A 26,929-nucleotide genomic window follows, 5' to 3' on the forward strand; every position below is an offset into this window, starting at 1 on the left:
TCAAGTGTCTTGTTCACCAAGGTGAAGCACAAACGTTCTTTGTGGTGGTAGTTTTCAGAGTAGATGTCTTTTATAAGTAAGTTTCAATTGGTACATTATTTTCAAGCACATTAGATTCTTTCTTCTTTTTTTTTTTTTTTAAGATTTTATTTATTTATTTGGGGACACCTGGGTGGCTCAGCAGTTGAATGTCTGTCTTCGGATCAGGGCCTGATCCTGGGATCCAGGAGCTAAACCAGTGAGCCACCCAGGGATCCCTAAATGCTACTTTCAATATATACTAAATCTGTGTATGGATCTAGGTCTCTAATTATTGTACTGATTTATGTGCCAAGATCAAATAGCTTTAACTGTGATAATTCTTTTTTTCTTTTTTAAGATTTTATTTATTTATTCATGAGAGACAGAGAGGCAGAGACACAGGCAGAGGGAGAAGCAGGCTTCATGCAGGGAGCCTGATGCGGGACTCGATCCCAGGTCTCCAGGATCACACCCTGGGCTGAAGGTGGCACTAAACCAGCTAAGCCACCGGGGCAGCCCTAACTCTGATATTTCTATAACATGCTTTAAATATATACTGAGGTTAAGCCCCCTTTGTTAGTAACTTTTCCAGAATTTTTATAGCTAGTTTTCATATTAGATTTCCTACATTAACTTTATGATTAACTTAGTTTAAAAAATAACGTTCTACTGGTATTCTCATTAGTAACAGCATAAATTTATGCATTTACTCAATAAGAAAAGACATTTATATGTACCCAAGAAGAGGTTTATCATTCATTCATTTCTTTTACATTTCTTAACAGTATTTTAAAATTTTCTTCGTGAAAATCCCACATACATATATAAACATCTATTTCTAGGTATGTTCCTTTTTTCCCTTTTTTGTGTAAAAGACATCTCTTTTCCATTATAATTTTTAACTGCCTATTGTCTTCATATTACCTTTTGTACATTAATCTTTGTTACCTTGTATAACTTTCAGTAAACTCTTTTGAGTAGAAACAATCATCACTGACAAAAACTGCAATTTGGCCATCTCCCTTCTAATTTTTACATCACTTATTTCTTAAACCTTTTTTAACAGACATTTTAGGGCAGCCCGAGTTGCTCAGTGATTTAGTGCCACCTTCAGCCTAGGGCCTGATCCTGGAGACCCGGGGTCGAGTCCCACATCAGGCTCCCTGCATGGAGCCTGCTTCTCCCTCTGCCTGTGTGTCTGCCTCTCTCTCTGTCTCTCATGAATAAATAAATAAAATCTTAAAAAAGAAAAAAAGAATTATCACAGTTAAAGCTATTTGATCTTGGCACATAAATCAGTAGAATAATTAGAGACCTAGATCCATACACAGATTTAGTATATATTGAAAGTAGCATTTAGGGATCCCTGGGTGGCTCAGTGGTTTAGCTCCTGCCTTTGGCCCAGGGCGTGATCCTGGAGACCTGGGATCGAGTCCCACGTCGGGCTCCCTGCATGGAGCCTGCTTCTCCCTCTGCTTCTGTCTCTGCCTCTATCTCTGTATCTCTCATGAATAAATAAATAAAATCTTTTTTAAAAAAAAGTAGCATTTAAGATCAGAGAAAAAAATGGTTGAGTCAGTGAATGTTGAAATAACTGAATAGCCACCTGAAAAAAAAATTGGCTCTTTATCTCAGTTCCCTATTCCAAATAAATTCCAGGTGAATCAAAAATATAAAAATACATAAAAAAAAAAACTGCAGGAAAGAATCAGTGATGACATTTTTGTAGGTCTTCACTGAGTGTGTAAAGTGGCAATACTTTGCCAGATATTTCCCCCCCTACAAAGAAACTCTTATTTGAAGCAAAAGTTGCTCACCAGGAATGGCTTCCAAAGCCATGACTCCACTTTGCCGGATCTCAACAAAGCCAGTCAAAAAGCAGCACCAGCCACAGTGTCACTGCATAAAGGTACAGATGTATAAATATTTTTTTGTAGCCAGGTCCTTGGTACAGTTTTTATACTCCATAGTCTACCTTTTTAAAAAGACATGAAGCAAAAAGGCATGTGTGATAGTGTTGATTTAAAATGTGGAGCCCAGGGCAGCCTGGTCGCTTAGCGGTTTAGCGCTGCCTTCAGCCCAGGGCGTGATCCTGGGGACCCGGGATCAAGTCCCACGTCGGGCTCCCTGCATGGAACCTGCTTCTCCCTCTGCCTGTGTCTCTGCCTCTTTCTCTGTGTCTCTCATGAATAAATAAATAAAATCTTAAAAAAAAAAAAAAAAAGTGGAGCCCAAGCCACTCAGCAGCAGCTCACATGGTTGCCAGTTTGTGTGTGAAAAATACTTTCCCTCTTCTTGCCTTAACCTTGTTGCTTAGGATGCGGAGACCCCATGATTTAAAGCAGGGGGAAAGAGCAGGAAAACCTTCCCAAGTCAGCATGACCTCGCCCATATCCTGCTCCTTTGTAGATGACCCACTTTTGGCATCAGAGGTGAACTGGAGGAAAGAGAAACAGAAGCTCTCACTCAAAGCCCCTGGAACAACAGTGCCGAGAGGTCTTTTCTTTTTCCCCACAACCAGCATAAACTTATAAAACCCCAGTAGTGAGAATTAGTGTGTTGGAGAACGTGTGGAGGCCAACAGAGCTCTGAATGAAGTGTGGTAAAAAGTAATCACTACAGTAAGCCCAAAGGCAACAAAAGAAGAGTGCCCTTTTTGCTGAAAACCAAAACAAAACTGTAGAAGCACTCTATTTACACTTGGGAAGCTTAAAAAAAAAAAATCTGGCTAAGGATACCTTTTCTAAGTATGACTTAAACCTCAGAACTTTTTTTTTTTTTTTAAGATTTTATTTATTTGAGAGAGAGGAGGTGAGCAGAGAGGGAGAAGCAGACTCCCCACTAAGCAGGGAGCCTGACACAGGGCTCCATCCCAGGACCATGGGATCATGACCTGACCCTAAGGCAGACACTTAACTGAGTGAGCGGGGCCTCTAAACCTTGAATTATTGAAAAAAAAAAAAATGAGGAGGGGGGCACCTGGGTGGCTCAGTGGTTTAGTGGTTGTGATCCTGGGGTCCTGGTATTGAGTCCGGCATCACGCTCCCTGCAGGGAGCCTGCCTCTCCCTCTGCCTGTGTCTCTGCCTCTCTCTCTGTCTCTTGTGAATAAGTAAAAAGAATCTTAAAAAAATCATGAATGTAACAAAAATTTTACTATATACTCCCTTATTTACAGAAGAATACCAACTGAGAAGGAGGAATTATAGATAGAGAAAAACACTCTTTCACATCAACACACTAGTATTTTCTTCAGGCAGTAAGAATCCTGGAGTACCTGAACAGATGGATGAAAGACTCAGGAACAGAATAATCACCTAGGAGGAAAGGTTCCCTTCCAGTAGAAAAATCTTGCACAGACCATCCTAGCTCAGTGATTAAATTTATCACCATCAGTGATGGACAAACTGAATATTATTGCCTTTTGCTACAGTACACTGAAAAGGCTGTAGCATCACCTAAGTAATATGTTTATCTAAGTCTAATCACAAGGAAACAGACAAATCCAGATGTAAAGCCAACGTATGTAACAGCTGCCCTGGATTCTGCTAAAAGTCAGATACCAACGTAAAACAAAAGCCTGGAAAAGATCCAGACAGCTTAGTGGAGACTAACGACATTGCAATGGCAGTATGAGGTCCTTGGTTAGATCCTGAATTTAGGGAGCTTATAAAAAAAATTGAGATGATGTTATCAGGTAATTGGGTGAGTGTGGGTATGGACTGCCTGTTGGTAGTGTCAAATTCCTGTTAGGCTTCCCGAGTATGACCCACTTGGTTAGGCAGGGGACTCTGCTTGTCCTAGGAGATACAGGGTCACAAGGGGTAAGGTGTGATGTCTGCAACAAACTCAGATGGTTCGGTAAAGTATTTAGATTTCACATTTGTGTATATGTGTATGCCATAGATTAGAAAGAGAGAGAGAGATAGGGCAGCCCAGGTGGCTCAGTGGTTTAGCGCCGCCTTCGGCCCAGGGCATGATCTTGGCCGGGAATCAAGTCCCACGTCGGGCTCCCTGCATGGAGCCTGCTTCTCCCTCTGCCTCTGCCTCTTTCTCTCTTTCTCTCTTTCTCTCTCTCTGTCTTTCATGAGTAAATAAATAAGATCTAAAAAAAAAAAAAAAAAGTCTGGCAAAAAGTTAACAATTGGTAAATCTCTGTGAAAGGTATAAGGTAACAGTGTTGCCAGTTTCCTCAAGTTTTGAATTTTTTTTTAACATTCCACCGGGAGGGGGATCCCTGGGTGGCTCAGTGGTTTAGCGCCTGCCTTTGGCCCGGGGCAGGATCCTGGAGACCTGGGATCAAGTCCCATATCGGGCTTCCGGCATGGAGCCTGCTTCTCCTTCTGCCTGTGTCTCTGCCTCTCTCTCTGTCTCTTGTGAATAAGTAAAAAGAATCTTAAAAAAATAAAAAATAAAACATACTGGTGGGTAAATTTTCTAAAGCATAAACTATACTATAAATAAACTAAGCTCAGGGCGCCTGGATGGCTCAGTTGGTTAAGTAACTGCCTTCTGCTCAGATGGAGATCTCAGGGTCCTGATCAAGCCCTGCTCAGCGGGGAGCCTGCTCCTCCCTCCTCCTCTGCCCCTCGCCCGCCCCTCGTGTTCTCTCTCCCTCTCAAATAAATAGTCTTTTAAAAAATAAACTAGGGGATCCTTGGTGGCTCAGCAGTTTAGTGCCTGCCTTCGGCCCAAGGTGTGATCCTGGAGTCCCGGGGTCAAGTCCCATGTCAGGCTCCCTGCAAGGATCCTGCTTCTCTCTCTGACTGTGTCTCTGCCCCTCCCTCTCTCTGTGTGTCTCTCATGAATAAATAAATTAAATATTTTAATAAAAATAAACTAAACTCACAAAGTGGAAGATAATATTTGCAAGCTGTGTGGTAAAGGGTAGATTTCCTTACTCTGTGAAAACAGTAAGAAAAATAACCCAAAATAGGTTAAATATAGATAACAGGACAAACAAGCAGTTCATAGTCAATATGTGAAATGTTTAACCTCACAACAGGAAGTGTGCAAATAAAAACCAAGGTAAAACATTTTTAACAGACTGGTGGAGCTCAAGATGAGGTTTGTAGCATGCTATGGAAGGAGACATGAGGGTGAGGCAGCAGGCATTTACATATCAGCAGTGTGAGCATAAAACTGATCAAACTTTCCAAGGGCAGGGCAGTAGGGATTAAAATTCAAAATCCACACTTTCCACATCTAGGAATTTATTCCAAACATGCACCTATATAGATGCACAAAGAAGTATGTATAGGGATGTTTGCCATAGAATTGTTTGTGATAGCAAAAGATAGGCCGCAATTTAAATGTCCATCAAAGGAGGTCAGATAAAGGATGGAATATGCAGGTCAGCCGCTGTCCTGAACGTGCAGTTGGACAAAGAATGCGGCAGCCTCACAGTACTGTGTGGATGAAGCAAATCCCCAATACACATTTTTTTTTAAAGATTTTATTTATTTATTCATGACAGATACAGAGAAAGAGAGAGAGAGGCAGAGACACAGGCAGAGGGAGAAGCAGGCTCCATGCAGGGAGCCCGATGTGGGACTCGATCCCAGGTCTCCGGGATCACGCCCTGGGCCGAAGGCGGCACCAAACCGCTGAGCCACCTGGGCTACCCCTCCAATACACGTTTTTAAGTGGGAATAAAGCAAGATACCGGGGCGCCTGGGTGGCTCAGTCAGTTAAGCATCCGACTCTTGCTTTCAACTCAGGTCACCATCTCCCCAGTCAGAAGATTGAGCTCCCCTCACATCAGGCTCCCTTCTAAGCAGGGAGTCTCCTCCCAAGTGAGCCACCCACTCGTCCCATCCTTAAATGATAACAAGGTACACATTTATGTCCGGATGCCATCTATATCTCTTATCTATCTATACATAATGTGTTTAAGAAAAAAAAATGGGAGCACTTGGATGGCTCAGTCGGTTAAGCGTCTGCCTTCGGGCTCAGGTCATGATCCTGGAGTTCTGGGATTGAGCCCCAACATCGGGTTCCCTGTTTAGTGGGGAGCCTGCTTCTTCCTTTCCCTCTGCCACTCCCTGTGCTTGTGCGCTCTGTCTCTCGCTGTCTCTCTGTTGCTGTGTCAAATAAATCTTTAAAAACGAAAAAGGAATGGGAGGAAAAGCAAAGTTGGATATTAACATTTTTTTTTCAGGTGATGAAACTGCATTGTTTTTCTTTTTTCTGTACTTCAAGTTTTCTTTGTGAGATTACAGTATTTTTCTGATAGACAAAATTAGGACTCACTCTTTAAAATGCTTAATAACAGTCTTTACGATTGTATGAGATTGCTCTCTGTTATTATCCCCTTCCCCCTCACAAAAAGTAGCAAATTGCACAGATACGATGGTACCATTACTCGTTCTAGTTAACATGAGACTTGATGAACATAAATATGGTCCAGGTTACATCTATCCAGTAAGATTGAACTGCTATCATTTTGCAGGAGGAACAATCCAGGGAGAAATGAAAAGTATGCTCAGGCCACCTGCCGTGATGCCCGACTTTTTCGCTCAGCATAGCTTGGTGCAGTCCTGTCTCAAGCTGTCGTTTCCTGTAGTAAGGTGCCCAAGACTATTTTAGGCAGGCAGTATTTCATGATCCTCTCCATGTTCCTTTTTTATTTTATATTTTAGAATAACCGCTCAAAGACTTGCTCACTTGAACAAGTGCTTGATGAACTTTAAGCTGGGGAATTTCAGCTATCAGAAAAACCCCCTGAAACTGGGAGAGCTTCAAGGGAATCACTTCACAGTTGTTCTCAGGTAAAAGAACTGCAGGTAGGAAAAAAAAAAAAAAAAAAAGAACTGCAGGTAGGAATGCAGACCAAGAGGGTCTCACTGGGTCACCTTGCATCTGTTTGGGGCAGTTATTAATCCAGGTGAGCTGGTACCAACAGGTGGGGCAACGGGAAGGCCAAGCAGAGCCTGATAGGGCTGGGAGAGCAGATACTGCTGGAGTATTTGTACTGATGCCTGTCAGCTCTCAAAACTCAGTCCCTCCTTCGGAAAGGAGCTGTCTGCTTCAAACACTGTGTTTAAAAAATTCGCAGACCCAGAAAGTAGAAGAAAGGTTACCTGGGGTGGGAGAGGGTGAGGTGGGAGCTATTGTTAATGGGTACAGAGTTTCAGTTTGAAGAGCAGAAAATTCAGGAAGTAGGGTGAATGTTGCACAACATTGTTGGTGCACATAAAGCCACTCTGTTGTGTACTTAAAAACAGGCAAGATGGTGAATTTAGTATTATGTATATTTTGCCACAATTTTTTTTAAAAGACAAAGTCCTCAACAGGTAGAGAGAGAAAGCTGCAGGGGTTAAGGGGAAGACATGGAAGCCAAGCCATATCATTGACAATAAGCATCCCTGAATGTGTTTGACTAAAATTTTTTTCTCTGGGTAATTTGGGCCCCTGCAGAAATATAACAGGAACTGATGACCAAGTTCAGCAAGCTATGAACTCTCTCAAGGAGATCGGATTTATTAACTACTATGGAATGCAAAGATTTGGGACTACAGCTGTCCCCACATATCAGGTTGGAAGGTTTGTATTTAAATTCTTAACTTTTGTCTAAAAGGCCTCACATAGAAAAATAAGAAAGGTTTTTTTTTTGTTGTTGTTGCTTTTACTTATTCATGTCTGGGCCAAATGAACCAGTATGTCTCATCAACCAATCCATAGCATCCTTCTAATTCTTGTTGTGTTTTAAGATAATACACAGTAAAAAATTAAAGATCAAGGATTCAAGTTGTATCAAAAAGATACAACCTGAAAGGTAAGTTTTAGTTTCTTCTTTATAGGTAAATCTTGGCTCAGTGTAATAAGCAATTGGATAGCCTGACAGAGAGGATGTAGTTTGTCATCTCTGTTATGTTAACAAGCGCTTCCCAGTTTATTAAACTTGAATCTGTACTTTCCCCACCCTTAAAGAAAAGTGGTGTAGGATGTAAAAGTGAGTTAAGTTTATTTTTTTAAGAACCCTGATTCACTTTCAGGCAGCAGGGGATCCCATCAATAAGTACTTGGACTCTTGATCTTGGAGTCATTTGAGCTCCACATTGAGTGTAGAGATTACTTAAATAAACTTAAAACAAAACAAAAACAAAACAAAACAAAAAAAACTTTAAAAGAGGCACCTGCCTGGCTCAGTGAGAAGAATGTGTGACTTTTGATCTTGGGGTCGTGAGTTCAAGACCCACATTGGGTGTAGAGATTACTTAAATAAACTTTACATAAATACTTGGGTTCAGAAACCTAAACCTGAGTATGCTCTCCTGCTGTCAGTAGACCATTACATAAAACAATCATGGGCGTTAAATTCTTGAAGTCGTCATGAGTTGTGATCTGCAAAGATTGTGTAGTTCCTGTTCTTCCTTGTCTTTCAAACCCATGTTCTAGCAGAGGTGAAATTTAGGCCTGGGGCTTTGCTGCAGCTGTTTGGTTCCCTGTAGTACTAGGAACAGAGGACTTTTCTTGACTTCTGGTGCATGGTTATAGCAGCTGTCTACACAAAGTTGCGTTTGTTCATATGGTGTTCTTTTTTTTTTTTTTTCCTGAGATTTTATTTACTTATCTGAGAAGAGAGAGCACAAGCGGCAGGGAGGGTAGAGGGAGAAGAAGGAAACTCCCCACTGAGCAGGGAGCACAATGTGGAGCTCAGTCCCAGGACCCTGGAATCACGACCTGAGCCAAAGGCAAATATTCAACTGACTGAGCCACCCACACTGCCCTGTTGGGGTGTTTTTAAAAGCACAAAATCAGGGATCCCTGGGTGGCTCGGCAGTTGAGCATCTGCCTTAGGCCCAGGGCATGATCCTGGACTCCCTGCATGGAGCCTGCTTCTCTCTACCTGTGTCTCTGTGTGTCTCTCATGAATAAATAAATAAAATCTTTTTAAAAAATAAGATAAAAGCACAAAATGATTAGGGTGCCTGGGTGGCTCAGTTGGTTAAGCATCAAACTCTTAATTTCAGCTCAGGTCATGATCTCAGGGTTGTGAGATCCCCACATCGGGCTTTGAGCTTAGCCTGCAGAGTTTGCTTGAGATTCTCTGTCCCTCTGCCTCCCCGCCCACTCTTATTTCTCTAAAATAAATAAATAACAGTTTTTAGAAAATAAAATTGTTTTAAAAGTTCAAAATGATAAAAATCCATCATGTAGTAATTTCTCTACTTCTTTGAGTCAGTATTGTGAAGGTTAAAAGCTCAGGCAATAAAGTCAGACTTCGGTTCTGAACCTCAGATTATCCATCTACCAAATGAAGATCATAATGTTAACGTCACAGTGTGGTGAAAATGAAGTGAAATGATATTTATGCAGTACCTGTTGCTATGCCTGGGATGTAGTAGGTGCTCAGTAAGCAGAACGTAATTTTTTTAAAAAGGTTTTATTTATTTATTCATGAGAGACACAGAGAGAGAGGCAGAGGAAGGAGAAGCAGGCTTCATGCAGGGAGCCTGATGTGAGATTCAATCCTGGGACTCCAGAATCACACCCTGAGCCGAAGGCAGACCTGACATTCAACCACTGAGCCACTGAGGCATCCCAGAAAGTGCTATTTTAAAACTAAAGTGTACTAACCAGAGAAAGAATTTTTACTAAGAAGAAAACTAAAGTAATTAATAATCGTTGTTATTATTAGATAATAAATGGTAATGTTTTCAAACTTGCTAAATGGTCAAAGGACATTGATAAAGATAGTGAAGATATTGTGTTATGGGACAGAATATTTTAAGGGAAGGCTGTATCAACTTTTGTTTTCTTTAATTTTGTTTTGTTATGTATAACATCTTACTTATTTTTTAAGTAGGCTCCATGCCCACCATGACCCTGAGATCAGCCAGCCAAATGCCCCAGGCTGTGTCAACTTTTTTTTTTTTTTTTAAGATATTATTTCTTAGTTTTAGAGAAAGCGAGTGCAAGGGGGATGGGGAAAGGAAAAAAATCTCAAGCAGACTCTGCCCTGAGTGCAGAGCCTGATGAGGAGCTCAGTCTCATGACCCTGAGATCATGACCTGAGCCAAAACCAAGAATTGAGCACTCAACCAACTGAGCCACCCAAGTGCCCCTGTATCAACTTTTGAATTTGTAATTAATTTGGGAGAAGAATAGTCCCGGGACCCTGCAAATTTTGTACTCCAAAGATAATGTAAAATGGCTAATGAGAATGAGATCAGATTCATCAAAAATAAATAGGAACAAAAATTAAAAATAAAAATAAATAGGAACAAAAATCACATCATAGGCCCTAAGTATACAGTCAGTACCATCCATTCAAAATTCCAAACCAACGGTTTCCATAACCTAAGACTGTTTCCTACCTTCAAAGCAGCCCACTGTAACCATCATAGAACCTCCTAAGGAAAAAACAAGTCCTCATTTATAGTTTAAAAATGGGGGCAGCCCGGGTGGCTCAGTGGTTTAGCCTTCAGCCTAGGGCCTGATCCTGGAGACCCGGGATCGAGTCCCACGTCAGGCTCCCTGCATGGAGCCTGCTTCTCCCTCTGCCTGTGTCTCTGCCTCTCTCTCTCTCTCTCTGTGTGTCTCATTAATAAGTAAAATTAAAAAAAAAAAAAGTAAGAATGAGTTATATCCAGAGTTTTTAAAGAACTCTTAATAATAGTCTAAAAATAGGCAGGTGATCTGAGTAGACATTTTTCCAAAGAACATAGACTAATGGCTAATAAACATACAAAAAGATGCTCAACATTATTAGAGAATCACTAAATATTAGGGAAAGGCAGTTCAAAACCACAAGGAGCTATTCATATCTACTATGATGGCTAAAATAAAAAAGACAGACAATAACAAGTGTTACTGAAAATTGGAATCCTTATGCACTATTGGTAGAAATGTAAAATGGTACAGCTATTTTGGATAACAGCCTAGTTAGTCCCCAGAAGGTTAAATGTAGAGTTACCATATGACTCAACTGTTGCACTCCTAGATATGTACTCATGAATTGAGAACATGGGTTCAGATAAAAATTTAAACCAATGTTTATAGCAGCCAAAGAAAAAAAATGGAAACGACCCAGATGTCCATCAACTGATAAAAAGATGAACAAAATGTGTATCCATACAATGGAATATTATTCAGCAATAAAAGAGAATGTAGCAGAGTTGATCCTTGCCACAACATGGATGGACCTTGAAAACATGCTAAGTGAAAGAAGTCACAAAAGGCAAGATATCATAGGGATTCATTTATAGAAATGCCCAGAATAGGCAAATCCATAGAGACAGAATGTTGATAGTGATTGTCTACATCTGGGGAAGGGGTAATGGAGAGTGAATGCTGGTGGGTGTAGGATTTCTTTTGGGGTGATAAAAAATGTCCCAAAATTGATTGATGTTATGAAATTCTGTGAGTATACTAAAAGTCATTGAATCGTGCACTTAAATGGATGAATTATATGGATGTGTGAATTATACCTTAGTAAAGCTGTTTGTTTTTTAAGGTAGAATAAGCCCTTGCATATATGATCAAATGATTTTCAACAGAGGTAACAAGACCATTCAGTGGGGAAAGGACAGTCTTTTCAACACATAATGTTGGGGAAATTAGATATACACTTAAAAAAGTAAAAAGAATTTGGACCCTTGTCTTAACACCATTTACAAGAATTAACTCCAAATAGATCAAAATCCTGCATATACTACAACTATAAAATTAGAAGAAAAAGGGGAATTCTCATGGCATTTGATGGCCAGTTTCTTGGATATAACACCAAAAGCACAGACAACAAAAGAAAAAAAATAGGTTGGAGTCCATAAAATTAAAAATATTTGTGTACAGGGTGCCTGGGTGGCTCAGTTGGTTAAGCATCTGCCTTTGGCTCAGGTCATGATCTCAGGGTCCTGTAATCCAGCCCGGTGTCAGGCTCCTTCCTCTTTGGGGACTCTTGCTTCACCTTCTGCTTCTGCTGTTCTTCCTGTTTGTTCTATCTCCAATAAATAAATAAAACCTTTAAAATATATGTATATTTGTGGAGCAGCCTGGGTGGCTCAGTGGTTTAGCGCTGCCTTCAGCCCAGGGCATGATCCTGGAGACCCATGTCGGGGGCTTCCTGCATGGAGCCTGCTTCTCCCTCTGCCTGTGTCTCTGCCTCTCTCTCTCTCTCTCTCTCTCTCTCTCTCTCTCTCTGATTCTCTCATGAACAAATAAATAAAATCTTAAAAATATACCTATATATATATTTGTGTACAAAGGGCACTATCAACAGGGTGAAAAAGCAGTCCACAGAATGGGAGAAAATATATGCAAATTATATATCTGATAAAGGGTTAATATAGAGTTCCTACAACTCAGCAACAACAAAACAACTATTTACAAATGGACAAAGAGGGCAGCCCCGGTGGCTCAGCGGTTTAGCACCACCTACAGCCTGGGGCATGATCCTGGAGACCTGGGATCGAATCCCACGTCAGGCTCCCTGCATGGAGTCTGCTTCTCCCTCTCCCTGTGTCTCTGCCTCTCTCTCTCTCTCCTCTCTGTGTATTTTCATGAATAAATAAATAAAATCTTTAAAAAAATAAATAAAAAATAAAAATGGACAACTTGAATAGAACTTTATTCAAAGAAGAAATACAAATGACTATTGAACTAATAATGAAAAGAGGCTCAACATTACTAATCATTAAGAAATTGCAAGTTGAAACCATAATGAGATACTACTTTAAACTCATTAGAAAGGCCATTATTAAAAACAACAACAACAAAACAGTGTTGGTGAAGATGTGGAGAAATAGGAACCCTTGTGCATTGCTGGTGGGAATATAAAGTGGTCCAGCCTGTATGGAAAATAATATATGGCGATTTTTTTTTTTTAATTTTTATTTATTTATGATAGTCACAGAGAGAGAGAGAGAGGCAGAGACACAGGCAGAGGGAGAAGCAGGCTCCATGCACCGGGAGCCCGACATGGGATTCGATCCCGGGTCTCCAGGATCGCGCCCTGGGCCAAAGGCAGGCACCAAACCACTGTGCCACCCAGGGATCCCCTATATGGCGATTTTTAAATGTAGAATCACTATATGATTTATAAATTCCATTTTTCAGTATATACCCAGAAAAAGTAAAAGCAAATATTCAAATACCCATGTTTTTAAGAGCATAATTCATGACATCCAGAAGGTGGAAGCAACCAAGTTTCCATTAACAGATGAGTGGATAAGCAAAACATGGTACATAGATACAGTCAACTTTGACAAGAAGGAAATCCTTTTTTTTTTTTTTTTTTATTTGGATGTGGGACTCAATCCCGGGACTCCAGGATCACACCCTGGGCCAAAGGCCAACGCTCAACTGCTGAGCGACCCAGGCATCCCAACAAGAAGGAAATTCTTACACATGCAATTCACAACATGAATAGACCTGGAAGACTTTTATGCTAAATAAGCCAGTCACAAAAGGACAGATACTGTGTGATTCCTCTTTCATGAGGTACCTGGAATAGTCAAATACACAAAGTAGAGTGGTGGTTGCCAAGAGATGGGAGTTATTTAGTGTACAGAATTTCGGCTGAGGAAGATGTAAAAGTTCTGAAGGGGGGCACCTGGGTGGCTCAGCAGTTGAGCGTCTGTCTGCCTTTGGCTCAGGGCAGGATCCCAGGATCAAGTCTCGCATTGGGCTCACTACATGGAGCCTATTTCTCTCTCTGCCTGTGTCTCTGCCTCTCTCTGTGTCTCTCATGAATAAATAAATAAAATATTTTAAAAAAAATAATAAAAGTTCCGAAGGCAGGTAATCCTGATGGTTACACAACAGTATGAATATTTAGTGTCATAGAACTGTACACTTTGGGATCCCTGGGTGGCGCAGCGGTTTAGCGCCTGCCTTTGGCCCAGGGCACGATCCTGGAGACCCGGATCGAATCCCACGTCGGGCTCCTGGTGTATGGAGCCTGCTTCTCCCTCTGCCTATGTCTCTGCCTCTCTCTCTCTCACTGTGTGCCTATCATAAATAAATAAAACAAAAAAAAATTAAAAAAAAAGAACTGTACACTTTCAAAATGGCTGAAATCATGAATTTTATGTTATGCATATTTTATGCAAATTTTTTAAATAGAAGAAGGAAAGAACATAAAACATCTTAATGTGTAGTGGGCCAGATACAGTGGCCGCTTGTAAACCAAATCTGCACATATTTAGTGTGGCAATATATACTGAACTTTCATGTATATGGTAGCATCTTAAGGAACTTTGTAACATATTATACCATGCATTGGCAGACTTTTGTGAAGGACCAGATAGTAAACATTTTTGGCCACAGAGTGGTGTGTTCATAGCAGGTACTCCCCTCTGCTGTTAGAACAGTGTGAAAGCAGTCATACACATGGTGTCGGGGATGAGCACAGGTGTTTTACAATAAACCTATTTATAAAATCAAGTGGCTAGCTAGATAGCAAAGGTTTTTGAACATAGATGTCTCTTCTGTGGTACCTGACAGACCAGGGTCTAGTTCTGAATTAGTACTCCACTCTCTTTGGAGGTGTTGCGGATGGCCTAGCCAGCTACATGATGCGTCACCTAGGAGAATGTTTAAAGACTAATACAGCATGGATTGTTCCAGGACTGCAAGGATGGCCAGCAGTTAGAAATCTGTTGTGTAATTAATTGCATTAGTAGATATAAAATCCATATGATCATATCATCAGATACCAAAGAGCATTTTATATAGCTTAATATGCAAAACTAGGTTAACTTAAGCATGAAAAATACCCTGATTAACTAAAAGAAACAGAAAAATTAGAAGAGATTTGTATATTCTTATGGTAGGAAAGGCCTTTTTAAAAATACTTATCTATTATTACTTTTATTTATTTTAGAGAGAAAGAGTGAGCAAGGGGAGCAGGAGAGGGAGATATTCTCAAGCAACTTCCCCACTGAGCACAGAGTCAGACTTGGGGCTCTACACAGGACTTGTTCCCACAATCATGAGATCATGACCTGAGCTGAAACCAAGAGTTGGACACTTAACTGACAGGTGCCCCTAGGAAAGGGCTTTCTTTCTTTTTTTTTTTTTTTAAAGATCTATTTATTCATGAGGGACACAGACAGAGACAGAAACACAGAGGGAGAAGCAGACTCCCCACAGGGAGCCTGATGTGGGACTCAATCCTGGATCCTGGGGCTATGACCTGAGCCAAAGGCAGGTGCTCAACCACTGAGCCACCCAGGCGTCCCTAGGGAAGGCCTTTCTAAGCAAGACTCCAACACCAGAAATCTTACTGGAAAAAATTTCGGGTATGATACACAAAATTTTTGTATGGCAAAAGATAACAAAGTTTAAACATTACCTATGCTGACAAATTTCTGAAAAAAGTCATGGGGGCACATGACTGGCTCAGTCGGTGGAGTGGATGACTCTTAATCTTGGGGTTGTAAATTCCAGCCCCACGTTGGGTATACAGATTACTTAAAAGTAAAATCTTTAAGGGGGTACCTGGGTGGCTCAGTCAGTTAAGTGTCTGTCTTCAGCTCAGGTCATGATCCTGGTGTCCTGGGATCCTGTTTCTCCCTCTGCCCCTGCTCCCATTCATTCTCTTGCTCTCTCTCTCAAATAAACAAAATCTTTTAAAAGATAAAATCTTTTTTAAAAGGATCACAACAAATGCACTCTAAAGTGTTGCCTTAGATAGTGTTAATTAGATAACAGGTAACCTTCCTAAATGTTTTAATTTTTAAGAAGCATGTATTCTAATCAACAAAAATAAAAATATTTCCATTTTGGCAAGAATAATAGGGAAGGATAAAATGTTATTCTTTTTTGTCTAGGCAAGAAGATATTTAACCAGGGGGAGAAATTTATTGAGAAGTTTCAAATAAGTTTTAGTGCAGACTTTGATTATACAGATAATACCATGGGTAACAGCTTAATGACTTGGTAGTATTTATAACATTTGCATTTTAAAACTGCCGTGATAATCAATGTTGAGTGAATATGTTTTTATTTTCTTCTTTTTTTTTCTTTTTTTTCTTCTCTCTTTTTAAAGTTCCTTTGGTATTTACAGTTGAAACCTTTATATTAGTTTTGCAGCTTACTTTCACATTTAATGAAATATATAAAGTTAACATGATTTGGTACTCCACCAATTTCGGCATATAATGCAAAATTGAGTAAAGTAAATGCTGTTTAATTTTAGAGCTATCCTACAGAATTCCTGGACTGAAGTCATGGATTTAATATTGAAACCCCGTTCTGGAGGTAAGAATGAAATTCATGTTAAAGAAAAAAAAATAGAGTATCTTGTTAGGTATTCATGGAATTGTTTTGAGTAAAAAGTATGTGTGTCTTGGGGATGGTTATTTCAGAATTTTTTAAAATTGTTTTTAAAGTAAAGAGGATAGTTTATTTTTTCACTAATTATATATATATTTGAGATATATAATTTATATCCTGTTTTCATTTGTTTAGCTAATCTCATTTATTCATAAATGAATACATTTCTTTCCTTTTCCCCATGCACTACTGAATCTCTAAACATGCAGGAATCCAAACATATTTGTGGTTAATCTGTTAAAGCATACTGTAATACGATGTAAAAACTGGGCAAAAAAATATTGAGGAGGGATGCCTGGGTGGCTCAGTGGTTGGGCCTCTGCCTTCCGCTCGGGGCATGATCCTGGGGTCACGGGATCGAGTCCCACGTCGGGCTCCTGCATGGAGCCTGCTTCTCCCTCTGCCTGTGTCTCTGCCTCTCTCTTTCTCTCTGTGTGTGTGTGTGTGTGTGTCTCTCTCTCATGAATAAATAAATAAAATATTTTTTAAAAAAATATTGAGGGTTTTTAGTTTGAAGAGTTTATTAAAAATTTTTCAGAAAATACCTCTACTTTCATACTATATGAAAAAAAAAAAAAAACAGCTGGGACGCCTGGGTGGCTCAGCAGTTTGGCACCTGCCTTTGGCCCAGGGCATGATCCCGGAGTCCCAGGATCAAGTCCCGCGTTGGGCTCCCTGCATGGAGCCTGCTTCTCCCTCTGCCTGTTTCTCTGCCTCTCTATCTCTCTCTGGGTCTCTCATGAATAAATAAATAAAATCTTAAAAAAAATAAAAAAGATTTGAATACTACTGTACAGGGGCAGGTAGGTGGCTCAGTCAGTTGAGCATCTGACTCTTGATTTCAGCCCGGGTCTTGATCTCAGGGTTGTGGATTTGAAACCCACATTGCACTTTGGGTAATTATTCATTTGCAAATGAAAAGAAATAAAGTTGTCTAATTTTAAAGTGAGTGGCCTATTACATTTGCCAACACAGTAGAAAAACAGAAGAAGGGACTGTGTTGGTTTTGTCCTCTGTTGAATCAGCTGTGATAATGGAACAGTAATGGTCTTTAAATCCTGGGGTTGGCGGTAGGTTGACAAAGTTGGCTTGCTCTGTACGCTCTGCTTGTCCTGTTCACATTCTGATGGGTATTCTCAGGTGAGCAGAAGCTGTTCAGAGTACCTGTACTACAAAGAGCATTTTCTAATTTGTGTTCTCTAGGAAGCATGTTAGGTTATGGAAATCTATCTATTCGATAAATTATTTTAATCACTGCTTTTTCTTTCCTCCAGCCGAAAAGGGCTACTTGGTTAAGTGCAGGGAAGAGTGGGCGAAGAGCAAAGACCCAGCCGCTGCCCTCAGAAAACTTCCTGTCAAAAGGTGTGTGGAAGGGCAGCTGCTTCGAGGACTTTCCAAATATGGAATGAAGAATATAGTCTCTGCATTTGGCATAGTGAGTGCTATTTGTGAAGTCAGGCAAATGACATGAGGTGGCTTAATGCTTTTTAAATTTTATCTTTAAATATTGTACTAAATTTTGAAAGAGCAGAAGGTAAATAAGGATCCTTTGATCTCTGAGTGCTGTGTTACCTGAGTGATCCTTGTTTGTACCCTGAATGGTGAAGGGGGAGGAGGGTGGGTGCAGGGACTGCTGGAGTGGAAAATATGATCCCTAAGGAAATTTAAATTAAGTATCTGGATACTTTAGAAATTCACAATCCATCTTAGAGTTCATTTCTTGATCATTCTTTAGCATCAGAACTGTAACCTGCGTAAGTAAGAGGTTGCACAAGAAGTGGTCTAAATGATCACATTTTACTTCGATTTGTTCATGGTGGTTCAACAGTGGGGGTACCATTTTGACATGTATGACCTATGCTCGTATTTGGATATCTATAACCCAGAACAGACTGGTTTAACTCTTCAACTTCAATCTTAAATACTCTTCCCCAGATAAACAAAAAGAACAGATTTTCCTACACGTAATTAGTGATCAGTTCTGTTATCTAGAGTTTCTCCTTCCGTGGAATTATCAGGAAGAAAGCACTGTTTACCCTGTCAGTGCTGTGTCTTTGATTCAGGGTATAGGTTCCACCAGGGTATAGGTTTATTTGTATGAATGTATGGGAACCACTGTAATCGGAGCTGTGAACACCCTATAGTCGAAGGGGTTCTGTCTCTAGCACTGGTTCTGTGCTTCAGTCCCTATTTCTCTAAGCTCTTAGAAAAATGACATTGAAAGTATGAGCTGCTTATCTTGGGGTCACCATTAAACAAGTGAGATGTCTTGGAAAGTACAGTACTTTTAATATTCAGAACATGTATTTTTTTTTCCTTTCCCATTTTCTTCTTCCTTCCAGATACCAAGAAATAATCGCTTAATGTATATTCATAGCTATCAAAGCTATGTGTGGAATAACATGGTAAGCAAGAGAATAGAAGAGTATGGACTGAAGCCCGTTCCAGGGGACCTTGTTCTCAAAGGAGGTAAAAAGGCAGATATCATCTTTATTCCATCCAACCATGGCTCAGTTATTTGACACTAGTGCTTAAAAACCAAGCTCACCACTACTTAAAAGGGAGAGAGAGAGAGATGTCTAGTAAGGTTGAAATGGAAAGACGTCATAAACTCAGACTGAACAGTTTGAATCTTTATTTTAATGAGAATACATACTGATTTGAGTAAGTGCCTGGCTCTCTCTGGGTCTCTGGGCCTCCATTTTCTCAGGAATAGATTTGGACTCAGTGTTGCCTTACATCTTTTTCCAAACTTTAATCTGGATCTAGCAAAATCTCTATGCTTCTGAGCGTACCTCGGCCTCTCTGCTGTTGTCTGCCACTTTTAAAGAGTTTCTTTACGTCAGCACTCGACTGGAGCTCACGTAACGTGCAGGCCATGACATAACAGACACGTAGTGCGTACTCTGTGCCCACAGCATTCATAAAACAGACAATCCCATCTGATGCTGAGCCGTCACCGTGGGCCAGGCCTTGTGCTCTGCCCTTCGCCTACATCTTCTGGTTTAAAGCTGATAGTACTCTGAAGTATTCTCACTGTTCTTTAGACAAGGTTCACAAGGTTCCGCAGCTGGGTCAAAAAAGAAACAGCAGGGACTCAGAATGAAAGTCTGCCTATTTTCACAGTCCATTGTCTTCCTGGCATATGTGGCTGCCCTTCTGTTCTCTGAAGACATGGCCTGCTCATCTGTATGTATTCCCAATAAATCCAGAAAGGTTTCTTTTTTTTTTTTTTTTAAGATTTTATTTATTCATGAGAGACACAGAGAGAGGCAGAGACATGGGCAGAGGGAGAAACACGCTCCCCAGGAGGAGGCTGATGTGGGTCTCAATCCTGGGATCACATCCTGAGCCAAAGGCAGACGCTCAACTGCTGAGCCACCCAGGCATCCCTCCACTAAGATTTCTGTTAAAAAATAATCCTGAATTAATAGTTTTTAACCTTCTCCAATGTGATTACATCCAGTGTATTTTGATGTCCCATGTGCCATCACATTTCATCCTCTAAATGCAGATGATTTTTTAAATTACTCTTTTAGCAAAATGCATTTTGGTGATAACATTTTAGATAGTATTTTGTAGTGTTGTTTATTTTTTTTTTAATTTTATTTATTTATGATAGTCACACACAGAGAGAGAGAGAGAGAGAGGCAGAGACACAGGCAGAGGGAGAAGCAGGCTCCATGCACCGGGAGCCCGACGTGGGATTCGATCCTGGGTCTCCAGGATTGCGCCCTGGGCCAAAGGCAGGCACCAAACCGCTGCGCCACCCAGGGATCCCCTGTAGTGTTGTTTAAAAAAGAAAAAGGTGGGCAGTCTCGGTGACTCAGCGGTTTAGCGCTTGCCTTCCGCCCAGGGCATGAGCCTGGAGACCCAGGATCGAGTCCCACGTCGGGCTCCCTACATGGAGCCTGCTTCTCCCTCTGCCTGTGTCTCTGACTCTTTCTCTCTGGATCTCTCATGAATAAATGAATAAAATCTTAAAAAAATAATAATAATAAAAGGAAAAAGGAGGGCGCACCTGGGTGGCTCAGTCAGTTAACGTCTGCCTTTGGCCTAGGTCATGATCTTGGGGTCCTGGGATTTGAGCCCCGCATTGGGCTCCCTGCTGAGCAGGGAGTCTGCTTCTCCCTCTCCCCTGCTTGTGCTTTCTCTCTCTCTTTTCTCTCTCTCTCAAATAAATAAATAAAATATTTTAAAAATAAAGAAGGAAAAAGCTGATTTTTTAAAGCATACATTCTAACAACTGAGGGTGCAGCTGAGAAATAATTTTTTATTTGACTTGCCACTTGTTCTCAATCCATGATCTTCATTTTTTGAGTAGAATAGAAATGCATCTAACTTTATTTTGTTAACCTTTGTAGGCCACTTAGCCTGTGTCAACATCCACTTCTAACTTATTAGATGTGTATGATTTTAGAAGATCAAGCTCATGAAAATATCATCTGTTTTCATAATTTTTTCTATCTGTGAATTTGCAGCTACAGCCACCTATATTGATGAAGAAGATGTTAATAATTACTCCATCCATGATGTGGTAATGCCCTTGCCTGGTTTCGATGTTATCTACCCAAAGCATAAAAGTAAGTTCCCTGTCTGGGGAAAATAGTTAAAACAAACCTGACGTATTTTAAGCCACTGGCCACCAAGATAAAGAGTTAGGGGACAAAAATGTTAGATTTCAAACATTTATAAACCATGTTAGATACAAAGTCTCTCAGGAAGGAATGTATTCAGATGGATAATTTAACTTTTTAAAAAGTTTTTATTTTTAAGTAATGTCTATACCCAACGTGGAGCCTACTTCAAACAAACAAAACCCATCTTATCTCTCACGGGACCAGAATGATTTTCCTTAATCAATGTTATATTCCTTGAAATTGTACAAGTTACAGAATGATTAAGGTATTAACACTTTTCTCTGATAATACAAATGCTTTAAAGTCACCTGCCACTTACATGTTGATTAATTAACACAACAAAATTGCTGTGCTCCTAATACTTAGGTGAGGTTGACTTTGCTGAGGGACAGGAGTAGAGACGAGGAGAGAATGGATAGCGAGGTGACGGAGAGGGTGGGAAGCGGTCTGCCGCACAGTGAGGCCCCCAGGAAACAGTGCTAGCAGGAGCAGAAGGAAGGCACTCAGATGCTCAGAGCCTCACTCTCTTTCCAAGAAAGAAAAAGTTAAACATTCTTCTTTCTTATACCTCTCAGGATCAGAAACGTGGGCTGATACCAGTTAAAACAGAAATTCAGCACACCTTTGACCAAGCCGTGCATGCAAACCTAGTGGCTAAGTCGGGCTCCCAGCCTGGGTGGGTGGTGGTTAGGGCGTGTGGACTGGTAACATAGGCACACTCGGCGTCCAGCAGTGCTCAAGTTAGGGATCCCTGTGGTCTTACAGGTGTTGTAAGGGAGTCTTCCCTCGACCCTGGTCAACCCAGTATTTGTTATGAATAAGTTGAGTAAAGAAGTCTGCTCATTCTGTTTTCAAATTATGTCACCCAAAATGATTAATAGTAATTCATGAAAAATAGGTTTTTTTATAAGAATTGCAGAAGGCATTGATTTGGGTTAAACGCGAATTCTTACTTTTGTAAAGGCTCAGATTGATTGTCGTCTACATAAAAAGTATCTGGGGTTATTTATTGAACATCAGGCTGCTGCCCTGGGCAGACACAGGGTTTTGTGGGGAATACAGACAAGTCAGAGTAGGGACAGTTGAAGGAACAGTTGTTTGGCCTAGAGAAGATGTGGCTTAAAGGTCGGTCCAGTGCTTGTGAGTATGTGTGGAAGAGGGCAGTGAGTCTGCTGTGTTCTAAAGCAGTCAACAGAAGTTCTAAAAAGACAGTTTTCATCTTAGAATAAAGAACTTTCTAACAATTGTGTTTCTCACAAAGAAGTAGTTACCGGTAGGGAAACCTGGGTGGCTCAGCGGTTGAGCATCTGCCTTTGGCTCAGGTCATGATCCCGGGGTCCTGGTATCGAGTGCCGCATCGGGCTTCCCGCAGGGAGGGAGTGCTTCTCCCTCTGCCTGTGTCTCTGCCTCTCTCTATCTCTCCTGAATAAATAACTCTTAAAAAAAATGAAAAGAAGTAGTTACCAGTAAATGGCAACACACAAGCAAAGTGATGCCTCTCTCTCTCTACGGTGTTATAAATAAAAAGGATTCTACATCAGGTGTGAGACTGAGCCAGATGTCTTTTTCAGATCTATTCTTTATATATATATATATATATTATTTATATCTGCCTTCTTCCAGAAAGAGTTTGAGGCCGCTGTACATGGTCTCTTCCAACTCGGAGCTTGTATTAATAGGTCAATAACTTGTATTGAAATGCTTTTTGTAGTTAGCTTGAGATCTTTACACCCCAGATACTGTAGTGCTTGCAAGAGATAACTTACAGGTTATCAAATATAAGCTGGAGACACTAGTCCTGGAAGTAAGTCCCTAAATTTTGATTCCAGAGAACAGACTGGATTATAAATTAGAGGGATTGGTTTTGTTAGGATGATCTAATTGAACTTACATGTTACTTTCTTCATGGTCTAGCTGAAGGTAGCTTGCTGGCGTGCTGTGTTCCAACTAACTTTTTATATTTTATAGTTAGTGAAGCCTACAGAGAAATGCTCACAGCAGACAATCTGGATATTGACAACATGAGACACAAAATTCGAGATTATTCCTTATCAGGGGCCTATCGAAAGATCATTATTCGCCCTCAGAATGTCAGTTGGTGAGTGATAGTCTGCAGTGAAATAGAACTGAATTATTATGTGCAATTGAAAGCTTTTGCATCACCTGTGTATTTTCCAGTCCCAGCATAGAAGTGCTACTTGCTATTATTACCATAATCATTATTGCTACTACTTGGGATTTTTCAAGTCCTCAAGAAACAAATGTGAATGAAAGTGGTTGAGTTTATATTTTACTGACCTTGCTAAATTATTGAAGAAATGTACAGACAATACTTCTCATTACTAATAAAAATATCGAGATTTGTCGGGGCACTTGGTGACTCAGTTTTAAGCATCTCTTTGTTTCACCTCAGGTGTGATTTCAGGGTCATGAGATCAAGCCCCTCGTCAAGCTCCAGAGTCTCCTTGAGGTTCTCTCCTCCCTCTGCGCCCCCCCCCCCAAATAAATAAAAGTAAATCTTTAAAAATTTCAGTGTTGCTTACCGAGCTATCCCTCAGCACGCTACCTTTACTCAGAAATAGTTCTGAGTTCCAAACACTGATGTTTGTTTTAATACCATGTTTCTAAAGAGAAAAATACACATGTATTAAGTCATTTAAAATATTTCAGTACCTAATGTGAACTAAAGCTTTATTTGATAATTTTTAAAATTAAATCTTGAATTTTAAACCTTGAAATCTTAATTTTCTCTTGCCAGGAAATCCTCTCTTCCCTCTCTCCATCTCTTTCTCTCCCTCTCTCTCTTCCCTCCTCTTCTCTGGGTTGTGGGATGAGCTTGGCAGGATTTGGTCCTTCCCACTCTAGAGAGCAGTTCTTGGTGAGGAACACGGTGTTGTTAGTAGTGAAAACCGCTCTGGAGAACATATTAATGCCATTATTAATTTATTTGCACCTGTGCAAAGTGAAGCTTAGTACTTATCAGCTACATATGTACATATGTACAAAAGAATTTGTCTTAAGGAAACTTTTTTTTTTTTTTTTTACATAGACTGGCATCCTTTGTCACCTTGCTGTATAATAATGGGCAGTACTTACGTAGAAGATCTGGCCCTATTCTGTTATCAAATCGTCCCACCCAGAATTATTTCCAACAGGCCTATATGTTTTCCTTTCTAAGCAAATGGCAATGAGAAGCTTAGTACCTTTGATGGCAACTCATATTCTTACTTTACTTTGTTTATGTACTTTTAAGGGAGGTCGTTGCATACGATGATCCTAAAATTCCACTCTTCAACACAGATGTGGACAACCTAGAAGGAAAACCACCACCGGTTTTTGCTTCTGGTAAGTTTACTAAGTCATCAGTTCTGCGTCAGCTTTGAAGTGTTTTCCTAATCAAAAACACAAAACACTCTTCGCAATCACCACCTCCTTCCACCAGCTCGGTGATTTCTATTTTGTGTTTTGTCATCTTAGTTTCATGTGTATATAGCTTGATAGTGAAAACAGTAGATTTCACTGGAAATGAAGGAACGTCACAGAAGGTTGTGGTTTTAGGTGATCGAATGTTTCCTCCACCACCCCACCCCCATCCCCACCGTGAGTTAACACAGGTGAGTGAAAATCCAGGCACAGAATCTAACACATGAAATCTGCATTGTCATTGTCAAATTCTTGCCGACATTCTTTTGTCTGTTTTCACCCTGGTGCTCTTTTGTTGTCTGCCCTTTCTATGAAGGTTCCAGGTAGAATTACTGCAGAGATTCAGCTAGATCATTTACTCCCAGATCTCCTGGCCAGGCTTCATTCTCCGAGGCCCCACGGGAGGTCGAGCCGGAGGGAAAAGAGCACAGTTGTTTCCTTTCTTTTGCGATGATACGACTCGCCCCAGTGTCTGCCGCTGCCTTCCTTTTCTGACCCTTCTCTTCTCTCTCGCCTGGCAGAGGGCAAATACAGAGCTCTGAAGATGGATTTTTCTCTCCCTCCTTCTACCTACGCTACCATGGCCATTCGCGAAGTGCTAAAAATGGATACCAGCATCAAGAACCAGACCCAGCTGAATACCACCTGGCTCCGCTGAGTCCTTCCTCCCCAGATTAGAAGATGCAGACGAGTGTTTGCTGGCTTCCTGTTCATTTTTCTCTTAGTACAGACCCATAGGTGTATTTTAGATCTTTGTAGTTAAAGATTATTTGTATTTTTTCAAATTTTTATTAGCTTAATTTGCAATATTTGTACACATATACAAATCCTGAGGATCCTAATTCTAGCTCAGAGGATATAAATTGATCAGAATATATTTCAGGTGCTTAAATCATAGTAAAATGTCAGCTTTATTGGCTTTGTAATCATTTAAAAGGACTTTGGCTTAAAGTTGCAGTTTTAGGTTTTGCTACATTCTTAAAGGACAACATGAGTTTTTAATGTATCCATGAATGGAGTGTGCAACAATGCATTTTAAGAGAAAATGCAACATAACAAATCTTGACTATGAATAAATAGTATACCCCACCTCCACCTCTTAATGTAAGTACAGTACTCATGCTTATTTAAATGATGATAAAACATCTACAGGTTTATAAATGCAAAAGTGATTGTCATCATCAAACTCCTTCCTATACCAGGGTTAAGTCAGCATTGATAGATCTTTTAGTTGCAATAGCTTTGCATTGATACTATCCTTGCCTTGCAGGACAGTTGCATCGATAAGGCCTTTTTTCTCGATGTAAACACGTCCAGGTATTTTTTTTTTTTTTTTTTTTTTAGTCAAGGTCTGATTTTTACTCTAGGTGCCTTTTACGTTCAGAACTCTTTCCGTTGGACTGGTATTTGCCCCAAAATACGTGACAGCAGAGAAGAAAACTTTAAACTTTGTACGAGGCCCCTCCAAGCAGCAGCAGCCTTTGTCACCTTGGGTGTAGGCGTCTCCATTTCTGGCATTGTGTAACACTTGTCTCTGGTGCGAAAGGCTAAATATGCCTTTCCAAGGGTGTGTGACATAAGTGCACCGATTTTTATTTTCTACCACTTTTAGAACAAAATATAATAAATATTTTTTAAAACTCCTTTCTCCTAGTTACATTAATCAAAGAAATTATCTAAAACGGCATGCACAAGAGAACCGTAACTCAGACTGAGGGGGAGGAACTAAGTGAATGAGGGATCTTCTGAAATGGTGTGGCAACACAAAGATGTGTCAAGATCGGGTTGAAATGTCATGAGAATAATACAGTTCAGTGTACCAACTGTCCAACTGTTGAACTGGATTTGGGGTTATTCTTACGATAGCCCCCCTCACTTGCTTCCCAGCGTGCTTTCTGGAGAGAAGAATGGAGAAAGGTTTCCCTCCCAGGAATAGCATGCCACAGTGGTGTGGGTGACATTTGTCCCATGTCTGGCAATGGAAGATTCAGAACGGTTTTCCAGCCCCTGTATTTTAGTGGTGTCCATCACACTACAGAGGTGAAAAAGGATTAGTAATAGCAGGATATTTTAGCTGGCTAGTTTCTAAAGAATCTTTTGTCCTACAAAAGCCAAATCTATTAAATGTGTATTGGACTCTTGGTACTTTCCAGTGCTTGTAAGTTACCTTCCTTCGTCAGACTGATAAGTGAAAAAGTGCTCATTAAGGGGCTCTAACTGCCTAATGCAAGTGCATTCAGTAGTTCTGCATTCACATTACTGGGGGAAAAAAAAGTGAGGCTAAACTTAGAAATGTACTCTTCATCTGGGAAATAATGATGGCCCTATGGGATGAGTTTATTTTCACACTGCATTAGCCAACTACCAGTTTGTGCAGGTTCCTTCTTAAACACAAGTGGAAAAAGAGTGATTCAAAGCACTGTTCTAGAGCCATTTTGAGACTTGGGGACATAACGTTTAACTCTAGGGACTTGTCAACTTGGAATAAATCATTCCCTTAGCTGTCAGGACATTCTGTTGATGTTGACAAAGGGGAAACATTTCTCTGAGGCAGATTTACAAG

At 40.4% G+C, this 26,929-nt stretch overlaps 1 protein-coding gene across 3 annotated transcripts in view; it reads left to right on the plus strand.

The window, feature by feature from the left end:
* PUS7 (pseudouridine synthase 7) overlaps window positions 1–26,010 on the plus strand; it is a 57,759-nt gene extending 31,749 nt beyond the window's left edge. For all 3 annotated transcript variants that reach the window (XM_055301224.1, XM_055301225.1, XM_055301223.1), the window contains 9 exons: window positions 6,661–6,789; window positions 7,439–7,564; window positions 16,167–16,228; window positions 17,578–17,738; window positions 18,646–18,772; window positions 20,785–20,886; window positions 22,912–23,041; window positions 24,197–24,288; window positions 24,888–26,010. In XM_055301224.1, coding sequence (XP_055157199.1) covers window positions 6,661–6,789; window positions 7,439–7,564; window positions 16,167–16,228; window positions 17,578–17,738; window positions 18,646–18,772; window positions 20,785–20,886; window positions 22,912–23,041; window positions 24,197–24,288; window positions 24,888–25,024 — 1,066 coding nt within the window. In that variant the 3' untranslated portion in view covers window positions 25,025–26,010. The remainder of the gene's footprint in view (window positions 1–6,660; window positions 6,790–7,438; window positions 7,565–16,166; window positions 16,229–17,577; window positions 17,739–18,645; window positions 18,773–20,784; window positions 20,887–22,911; window positions 23,042–24,196; window positions 24,289–24,887) is intronic.
* Window positions 26,011–26,929: the final 919 nt, after the last annotated feature.

The sequence above is a fragment of the Nyctereutes procyonoides genome, unplaced genomic scaffold (genome assembly GCF_905146905.1).
Source record: "Nyctereutes procyonoides isolate TBG_1078 unplaced genomic scaffold, NYPRO_anot_genome, whole genome shotgun sequence".
Taxonomy (NCBI): domain Eukaryota; kingdom Metazoa; phylum Chordata; class Mammalia; order Carnivora; family Canidae; genus Nyctereutes; species Nyctereutes procyonoides.